Source organism: Xenopus tropicalis, chromosome 9, assembly GCF_000004195.4.
Source record: "Xenopus tropicalis strain Nigerian chromosome 9, UCB_Xtro_10.0, whole genome shotgun sequence".
NCBI lineage: Eukaryota > Metazoa > Chordata > Amphibia > Anura > Pipidae > Xenopus > Xenopus tropicalis.
The window spans coordinates 55,009,434-55,020,334 of NC_030685.2; the positions used below are offsets into that span (position 1 = coordinate 55,009,434).

At 38.4% G+C, this 10,901-nt stretch overlaps 1 protein-coding gene across 2 annotated transcripts in view; it reads right to left on the reverse strand.

Annotated features, from left to right (window-relative positions):
- Positions 1-5,865, reverse strand: part of tspear (thrombospondin-type laminin G domain and EAR repeats) — a 57,299-nt gene extending 51,434 nt beyond the window's left edge. For both annotated transcript variants that reach the window (XM_002936523.4, XM_012971441.2), the window contains exon 1: positions 5,340-5,865. In XM_002936523.4, coding sequence (XP_002936569.3) covers positions 5,340-5,433 — 94 coding nt within the window. In that variant the 5' untranslated portion in view covers positions 5,434-5,865. The remainder of the gene's footprint in view (positions 1-5,339) is intronic.
- Positions 5,866-10,901: the final 5,036 nt, after the last annotated feature.

Here is a 10,901-nt window from a genome sequence, read left to right on the forward strand (position 1 = left end):
CGGCCCGTTCGTGGGTTAGTAAATGTGCCCCATAGTCTAACTAACTGAGCATGTTCACTTGGTCTGGGTGTCTGTGCAGGAGTGAGGCATTATGGGAACTTTCTTTTCACAGTTTAGCGTTTTTTCTTCTTGTCTGGCTTCTGATCCTCTGAACGGGAGAAATATGGGGAGACTTAAGGGCACTATTGAGACAACTGCAGGTATGCCTGCAGCTTGAGATTAACTCTTTATTAGCCTTTCCTTTTTCTTTAAAAGTATTTGTAAATGTAATTGCCAATGAAAGCAGCATTTGCTGAACTGCTGGTTGTTACTTTTTATGTTGCAAATGCCAGTCTCCTAGAGCAAGGCAGGTCTGTAAAATCTGCTGGCATTTGTCACATTGTTTCAAATGCCAGAGCCACCAGGGCAGAGATAGAAAAGGACTGGCAATGTAATAATATGGTTTGGAACAGTTCCCTAAGCCTGGCCCCCTGTTCTACTGCTGATATGGCTGGCTACTTTGAGACTCAAAAAAATGTCCTCAGCCTGCCTTAAACCTGCATCTTCCAGATCACACAATGCCCTGCACACATGAAGTCAATAAGGAAAGGAACATGCATGCTGTCTGTAAGCAGTGGAGATGTTATTACAATTTGTAAAATTAATCGTTTAGTCCCTCCTCTCCTGCCAAGATTACAAATGATACAGAAAGAGAAGAACTGTTTTGCAGCTGGATTTCAGCATATAAAAATTGTATTTATTTATACTTTTTGAAGGAATATATTACAGTGATGGGTATATTAGGGGTTTCTCTGTTGTGTGGGGCTCTTTAACAAATTTTGGTTTTTGGAAGAGTTCCCCTTGAAATAATCCTCAAGCTTTCACCACAGCAACTCTCAAGACACAGCTGCAGAGCTAGAAAGTTGAATGTATTTTATGAGTCAAACCTGCCAACATTTTTTCAATTGCTTTTTTTAATTAAATTGCAAAAAAGGAAGCATTTTCTGAGAAAGTTTTTTGATGTTTTTTTTTTAGTTTAGATTCCATATTAAGTTAGGAAAGTATTTATTAAGAAAGTACACACTGCAAGCAATTGCTATTTTTGTCGATGAAATGAAAGCACTGCAAACAAAATATCTTTTCATCACTTCTACTTGTCTCTGCCCTATACTCCCAGCCTGACGTTGCCCCTGGAGTTCATGTTACTACTGTCGCCCTCAAACAAATAGTAACACATTGTGCAGAGGCAAAAGAATTTCATCTACTTATATCTGAGACTATATGATAATCTTTGGATTTGGTTTTTGTTGCATGCAATTAAGTGTATTGTGGAAAGTTTTGCAAATGCAGGAGATAATATTTTTCCTTCATATTTATCTCTTGCAGGTTTCAATGTATTCTGGAAACTTACTGAATCATTACATCCATCTCTTCTAATTTCCTCTCAAAATAGCTTCTCAGTACTCTGTAAAAATGCTGCTATTTCCGTGTATTAGTAAGAAGGTAAAATGGAATTTTGCAGCTGGCAGGATAACTCTCAGTGCCGATAACTTAGAACACTGCAGTCTTTGGTCTCAGGTCTCACTATTAAGTTTCTCACCAATGGAAACATTTGCAGTCATGCAACATGGGCAGATACAATGATACTGTGCTATGTTATTAATGATCTACTGAATATTCTACCAAGGATCTAGAAAATCAGATCAGTCTGGACGGCAATATTGTTCAAGTACTATTTATAAAAAAGAAAGGGGATGTACCATGCATTTTTACCCCAATATCTTGTACCTTAATAGATGTATTTAATTTCTGGAGTAAAAGGTCTGAGCTAGTTATGTCTGAATCCTTTGCAAAATGTGCACTACAGACATAAACATATATAAGATCAAGGTTTCTGCCCTACTTGGAGAACTTATTATGTTTACTTTCATTTGTATTCTGTCAGGCTTTAGGGCAGGACTGAAACCTTGATGTAGACCATAGGCGAAGGGTGACTTTTTTGTTTGGGGAGGCTAAATATGGGCCGTACACAGTCCGACCTATAGCTAATGTGAGACTTAGTGGATTCGCTGCTGGTGTAAAAAATTAACCTCCCAACTACCTCTTGCCGTTCCCACTGACTCCCAGGGATACTGTGCAAAAGTGCGGGTGGGGGTGCTTTTAACCCTAAAATGCTTAGGATGTAAAAGTATTCATATGTGCTCTTCTGTTGTGGGTTCACTATACATTTGTGTTTGTGATCAGTTAGCTTCAAGGGGTAGTTCACCTTTAAATTAACTTTAACATGATCTAGACATTGATATTCTGAGACAATTTGCAATTGGTCATCTTTTATTTTTAATAGTTTTTCGGTTATTTAGCTTATTGTTCAGCAGCTCTCCATTTGGTATTTCAGCAGCTATCAGGTTGCTAGGGTCTTATTTACCAGGTAGTGGTTTAAACAAGAGATGGGAATATGAATAGTTAAGGGGCCTGCATGGAAAAATAAAACTGTAGCTGCACAGAGCAATACTTTTTGGTCAGTGACCCTCATTTGAAAGCTGGAAAGAGGCAGAAGCGAAAGGCAAATTATTCAAAAACTATAAAAAATTAACTAGGAAGACCAATTGCAAAGTTGCTAGGAATAGGCCATTCTATAACATACTACAAATTAACTTAAAAGTGAACCTCCCCTTTAGATGTGTTTAAGTTAGCTTTACAGAGAGAGAGGCAGCAGGTACTGACATCCCAGGCACGTTATATACAGTGAGACGCAGTCTTTATATACAAAACCAGCACATTATATGCAGTGAGACGCAGTCTCTATATACAAAACCAGCACATTATATGCAGTGAGACGCAGTCTCTATATACAAAACCAGCACATTATATGCAGTGAGACGCAGTCTATATATACAAAACCAGCACATTATATGCAGTGAGACGCAGTCTATATATACAAAACCAGCACATTATATGCCATGAGAAGCAGTGGGTACGGATGGCAGATTTTCAGGCCCTGGCACTATAACACTGGCACTGATACACAGCATTGGCTCCACTGTAACTAACTAGGAATGAAAAAAACAATGACAAAAGTAAAAGAAAAATAGAAAGTGCAAAAAACCATAACAAATATATAAAAGCACAATGAGCTTTGTCAGGGGGGAAAGTTAACTTACCCTCCATCTGTTAGGGTAGGGGATAGGGATATTATAGATGTCAGGTGACAAAAAACAATTTAATTCCAGCTAGTGGGTCAGACTTTAGAACATATACAGTATAGTTACTTGTGTATAGTACCTGTGGGATGAAAACTGCAGCAAAAGTTCAAAGTTGTGCACTGGCTCCAGTTTGCAAAATCTCCCGATCCCTGTCTGCATCTGAGCCTTGATTGGTCAAATTTACTGCCTGTCAAGAAAGCTGTGCTCTGATTGGATCTTTCTTCTTGTGGATTCTCTAATCAGAGCACAGCTTTCTTGACAGGCAGTAAAATTGACCAATCAAGGCGCAGGTGCAGACAGGGATTGGGAGATTTTGCACAGCTGATTTCTGCAGAACCCCGAGAAGATTTGCAGGGCAGTGCAGAAACGGAGCCAGGTTTTAAGGTGCCAAATCAGGTTTGGGGAGGCTTAGCCTCCCCAAGCCTTATTGAAAATCCGCTTATGATGTAGACAATAAATGATGAAGGTGGGAAGATGCAGTGCCCTGTTCCAAGCTCAGTTCTAACTGCAATTTTTTTTCCCATGTGCTATGCATCCCACATTTCAAACATGCAAATAGGTTAATTGGCTTCTACTAAGCCAACCCTTATGCTTATGTTGTGGGGAAATTAGATTAAGCTTCAATGAGGCAGCTGCTAATGTGCATGGCAATCACTGGAAAACCAAAATCAACTATGTTTTCATATTGGGTTCCTATAATAAAGACTCTTGACAAAGTGAAATGCATATCAAGGGGGAACTCAGGTAACTGATGTAGAGAAATACATTTATATTACTGTTCTGATTTATACTACTGTATCTCTACCTCGTACATTATAAAATCAAACTGAATTGTAGAAAACCTAGAAATATACCCATTGATTTTCTATATATTAAGTAGAGACAAGTCCAGTAACACAGATATGGTAAGAAAAATATTTTTTTTCCCAGATGTCCAATGCAATCTTATGTATGAAGTGAAGAGGCAGAGTGCCAGGCCAGGTAGTATTGCTTTTGGCACTAGTAGCACTAGTAGTACTTGACCCAGTTCTGCCTTGTACAGACCAAGAATAATAAGGAATCTTTTAATTACAGGGTGATATGTGCTTTTAAGTGGAGATGATGCAATACTATGAGAGAGGAAAAGTTTAAGAATCTGTACAAAAATAAAACTTTAAAAATATTACTTCACCAAAAACAGAAGTTACCAAGAAAATTAGATATCTTCCAAAAATCTGATTAAACATAAAATATTTCTATCATTCGTCATGATAGGGGTAGCTTCTCCAGTCTCAGAGCTGGCTACAAGGAATTATGTCATATACTATCAGTATAAGATGAAATAGAACAGCTGCTATTCTAACATCCCCTAAGGTATATACAGTATGCATGTATATCTTTAGTTATATAGTACAGGTATGGAATCTGTCATCCAGAAACCCATTATGCAGAAAGCTAGGGATTATGGGAAGAACATCTCTCATTTTAAGCAAATAATTCACATTTTTAATTTTTTTTTTATTCTTGTCTGTAATAATAAAAAAGTATCTTGTACTTGATCCCACCTAAGAAATAATAAATCATTATTGGTGGCAAAACACTCCTATTTTTTCATTAATGTTTAAATAAATTTTAGTAGATTTAAGGTATAGTTATCTAAACAGGTTCCATACCTGTGCTACTGAGTACAGAATTGCAATATATTATGGAGTTGCTGGAGTAATTAGATGAACAAGTTACAATTCAGTAGTATTTTGTAGTATTTTAACTTCATGATCCTTGCACTAAAACCAGTGATGTAACAAATCCAGGATTCTATTATGGATTCAGTCAAATACCAACAGTTTTTTGCAAGCAAGGTTTAGATTCAGGCCAACCCTGTCCCTAATGTCTCATACACAATGTCAAAAAAATGAAATTCTTTTAAGAATGTTACATTGTGCATTCAAATTGACTAGCATCTATTTTCAGCAATAAATGGGGTATGTATATAAAAATGCATGCCGTAGTGGTATAGGTTAAAAATATTATAGGTTAAAATATTATTTATTCAGTTTAAACTTGGTTTTTGTGTCCTTCATTCTCCTAAGTTTGTCCCTGTAGGATCCCAACAAGGTGACTTTGGCTAGAATAATCCTATTCCTGTTGCATGACAAGACAAAACCAATTAGTCCTTACCTGTGCAAGGTGCCCATGACGCCAGTCTTGTAGAAAGGCCAGTTTGATGCCCACAGATAACAAGCCACAAACAGACCAGTAGCAGGGCAGACATCGGTGGACTCTTTGGAGCTGGGGTCCATGAACAATACTCTCACAGTCACCTCACTTTCCTAAATCCACAATCTGTTGTCAAATAGCAGTCAAGTTTTCATAGTCCAAAATGGTACTCTTTACCTTTTTCAGGCATTTCTCAGTTTCTAGAGTAGAATCTATACAGGGCAACACCACAGGGTGGCATCATTTTAATGTCTGCTAATTATAAATTCCATTCTAGATAAGCTGCCCAACAGCATGACCATCAGAAAAGTTTTCTCTCTAGATTTTCTTTCTTAATGAAATGAAGATTAACCATATAAACATCAATAGAGTCTGGTGTACTGAGTTAAAGTTAGAAGTTGCAGAGCCAGCTGTTTTGTTAGGACACGGCAGGTGAGCTTCTATGTGTCTGTGGGATGAACAGGTGAGTGTTTAAGGAAAAGCCAAACAACCAGACATTTAAATGAGCCCTCAGTCATTTTTTTAACTTCCAAGATCTTTTCATCTTTTGCCCAGCCCTCCCCAGGTGAAGGAATTTCCCACTGTAAATGACTCTTCCCTTTCATAGAATATATTACCATTAAAGGAGGAGCTACATGGAGCCCGTGTGTGTAATTGCCTGTACTGTAACAAGGTAGCTACATGCTCTTGTGTGTTCTTCCAATAATACCCAGACACCTCTTTCAGATAGTACAGCATGGATATACCCTTTCTCTTCTACTGATATCCTGAGCTCTGCTCAAAGGCTGACCAGCATTAATATGGCTAAACCTATTCACAAACCTTGCATATTTCCAAGCCACTGAATAAGAAAAAAGGCAACATTTCACTCTTACATAATTACCTCTGAGCAATATCACTTTAAACTGCACTTGAAGGAATTTTACAGCTGAAATGTTGATGCCTCAAGTGATTGGAGTGAATTTATTAGCAATCTGTGGGTTTAATAAGGATAATATAAACTTACTGCAATTAGTAAGTAATTATCCTGTACAAAAGAGAACTTTATAATAGTCACAATATACGCATAAAAATGCTCTGCAGTCAGAATTGCGTTTGCCTTTATTTCACTGATGACAGTTCTGATACAGATTTTTGATTTCAGGAATGTACAGTTCAAATTACTGACATGCTTAACTGTTTGTTTCCATTTTTTCCATACAGAATAAGAACCCTAAACAACCAAACAGAAGGTGGGGCATTTCGGATACAACATTATTCATGTAGTTGCCAGAATGATATTGAATAATATTAATATTAAGTAATAATAGTAAGGCAAACCTACTCCCATGTGATAGAGGTAGCATTCTGTTGTTTTTTTAAATATAATTTTGCCACAGAAATCACTTCTTTACTCAGCAGGGCAAGCACTGTGGCAGTTCCAAAATGTATTACTGCATGTATACTTTAGTTGTATAATGTTTTTGTTTGGGAAGGTTACACATCAGACAGTGTCATAAATAGAAGGTGCTGGGCTCCCCTGCAAAAAAAAGCTCCCCTGGCTGCCCCCCACCTCACTTGTCCATTTGCAGTGGGCAGCCAGAAGGGGCTACACATTAGTGAATATAAAAGCTGCGGGTCAAGTTACCTATAGCAACCAACCTGCAGGCAGCATTTATTTGCAAACATGCAGCTTTTATTATATTAACCTTTGCTGCCATTTTACAACCTGTATCTCTCAGACGGTTACTGCTACAGCATGCACTTTTGACATAGATTTTTCCATTATATACATTGGCAAGAGCTATAAAACACGTAGACGCAATGGCATCTTAAAAAATGTTTCAGGCATAATAAATCCAAATGGTAGACTGATACATTTCTCCCCTGCACCAACCCCTTTACAGATGGAATCTATTTTTTTTAAACTTTCAATTTTTAAACCTTCCTGATGGCTTTTAGCAAAAAAAAGGGTTAATCTCCAATTAGAAGTAGGAAGGGAATGAAGCAGCTGCTGAGAGCTGAAAAGCTAAGATGTGTTTGTTGACCCACTGAGCCGTGAAGCCCTACACTGGTAACTTTAGAAATGCCGACATATCCTTTGCTATCTGACCACACACTTCTTAAAGTCAAATATTAACAGATTCTAGGATGTATATCTGCCCTCGGCTGGGAATGATCCAGGTCATAGAATAATGAAAATCATTTATTCAGTAAATATTCCATGCTGGAGAGCCCCATTTATTGGGCATTTGTTTTTTTTTAGATTATTGTCACATACAGCATATTCACGACTGATGGAAACTGCAAAGTGGGGAAACACTAACAAACCCTAAATCCACAGTCGGGGACAGCGCTTGGCTTTTCACTGTGCATACAGGGTGGATTAAGTTTGCAATTTATGTGTGCACTTTCAAGTCTGCCGACATGAGGCAGATTTGGTTTGTACTGGGGATGTCATGGGTGATATTAAACTTAAAGTATGGTAGTTCCTGTATTGACAAAATTTTAGGGATCATTTACAATCCCCAGGGGTACAAGTGCACACGTGTGCCTGTTAGTGCTCACCTACAGTGCACTTGCACCCCCAGGGTTGCTGCTTTCTTCACTGACGCAGATTGCGCCTCCTGCTGCTTCCTACCTTGTGCTTCTGAATAATATGCAAGGTACGGGGCAAGAGGGGAGACTCCAGTGTGCCTCTTCTTCCCCCTCACTAACGCAGCACTGACTATTGCAATTAAAGGAATACTGTCATCGGAAAACCCTTTTTTTTTTAAAGCACATCAGTTAATAGAGCTTCTCCAGCAGAATCCTGCATTGAAATCCGTTTTTCAAAAATGCAAACAGATTTTTTCATATTTAATTTTGAAATTTTACATGGGACCAGCTATGTTCTGGATTTCCCACAGCCATGCTCTGATAAACTTCAGTCACTCTTTACTGCTGTGCTGGAAGCTGGAGTGATATCACCCCCCTCCCAGCATCCTCCCAGCAGAACAATGGTAAGGGAGCAAGATAGCAGCTCCCTGATAGCTGTATTGCTAAACATGTTAGATATGAGAATAGCACTCAATAGTAAAAAAGCCAAGTCCGGCTTGGGACTCCTCCAGTTACATGGGAGTAAGAGAAACAATAGGTTACCTCAAAGCAGTTCTAATGTGTAGCGTTGGCTCTTTCTGAAAGGCACAATGCACCAATATTACAATTAAAAAAAATTCCAATTTGTTGGTTCAAAAATTAAACTTTAAATGGTAGAGTGAATTATTTTATACATAAACAGTGTAATTTAGAAATACAAAGTACACCATAAAAGTCATGACAGAAACCCATTAAAGCTTTATTAGTGAAGGGAGTCACAGGTCTCTGCACTCCAAAATTAAGCTCATAATACAATGGCAAATGCGGAATTTCATGGCAAATCTATGTTTGTTTCACTATGCACCATGTTCACTCATCACTAACCACAACAATGACAAGATGTGGTCCTCACTCCAGAAAGATCTTTAAACCTGCCAAATCAACAGCTGGCTGATTTTTGCCCAGATATTGGTCAGGAAGGCCCTCAGATGGGCTGTCATCAGCATATTTCATCAGCCAATGTATAGCCATCTTTAGTTCATAGGGATATTTTACAGCTTTCTGTTCACTTGTATAGGACATAAAAGGTCATATTTATCAAGGGGCAAAAGTGAGAATTGACACTGTGATAGCTAAAATATAATAAAATTCTATACAAGTAAAGAGAGAAATTTGAAATGTTTCTGATTCTCAATATGGAAAGCATATACTGCAGAGCAACCAGCTGGTTTTATACTAAATTAAGGGGGAACTCCGACTTCCGAACCAAAATTTGTTTAAGAGCCAAACACAACACAGAAACCCCTAATATACCTATCAACCATACCTATGTAATCTGTTACTTCAAGAAGTATGAATAAATACTATTGTTATATGCTGAAATCCAGCTGTAAAACAGTTCTTCTCTTTCTTAATCATTTCAAATCCTGGCAGGGGAGGAGGGACTAAAACACTGATGTTAGAAATTGTAATAACTTCACAGCTTACAGACAGCATGCAGGAACTACGTAACCCACAATGCATTGAACTGTAATGTTCCTTTCCTTGTTGACAAGACATCATGTGTGCAGGGAATTGTGGGATTTAAAGGATGCAGGCTAAAGGCAGGACAGTCGACTACTTTTCTACTACTTTTTTTTGAGTCCCAAAATTGTCAGCCAGATCAGCAGGAAACCAGGGGGTTAGGCTTAAGTAACTGTAGCCATATTATTATATTTAAAAAAAATTGTGATATTTTTTAAATGATGTGTATTGCAAAGTTGCAAAGTTAAAATTATTACTTTTCAAAAAGTTGTGTTTGGGTGGAGTTCCCCTTTAAATGCAGCAGGCAGTTATAGTGAGAGATTATGACATTAGCAATGTAAGAAGATTTTTCCCTCTCAAATTAGTTAAAAATAGCCCACGAATTGCAAACATTTTAGGTTCTGCAGAGCATGAAAATATTTCTGAATATTATAATATGTTTACAAGAATTCCAAGTGTATTAAAGAATTTCAGGTGATTGATCTGGTCCATAATAGCATCACTAAAATATCTTAGAGGCTGTTAATCTGAGAGAACAGGGTATTTTGAAGGCGACCGTTAGGGCCACCACTTACATGGTTAAATTATAAAGATGAAAGGTAACCATGAAGTGGCATTTGATAGGAAGTCTGATTGAACAACATTCCTCAGGTAATAGGGATAGAAATGGATCTGCCACTTACTGTGAGTACCTACTATCTGATTCTGGAATGCTTAATGTCCAAAAGGCAAATATCACTGGGAGAAACAAACAAAAGTGACTCCAAGAAGGGCTGGTGTTTTTACAGGAGAGTATCATTCAAGTAAAATAAACCTAGGGATCAAAGCTCAGGTTAGGGACTAATATAAGAGAGAGAGAAAGAATATCACGGACTAAATTTCTGTGAGTGGTGATTGACAATATGTCCATAATATTACTGAGAATATTACTGTTAATTGGATATATAGAAACACTTAATACACACTTAACCTATACGCACTCTCAGGGTCGGACTGGGGGGTGCAGGGGGCACTGGGGCTACCGCCCCAGGGGCCCTGCATCTCCCCCGCAGCCCCCTAACCCCCGCAGGGCCCCCCACCTGACATCCTCCCCTGAGCACACGTACGTTAAACTTACTTTCAACGCGCCTGAGGAGGGACGGCGGTGGCCGGGGGAGCGCTAACAGGGATCGGGTCTATAGGGCTCATTTACAACCACAAGTGCAGTGTGCTGTGTGCAATTTTGGATACAAGTTGCTGTGACTTCTTTCCCAATAATTCCAGTGTAATTGCAGCTGCAAGATGGTGTTGTGTCATTGTGCATTTGTGGCCGATGCATCAAAGCATGCATGAATGCATCTAGAGAAACTGGACAGGCAATAAACACAAGGGCAGAATATATGTTTAGGTGCAAGTATTTTTAAGATATGGTGTCAATTGGCAACTGTGGTTACTAGAGATGAG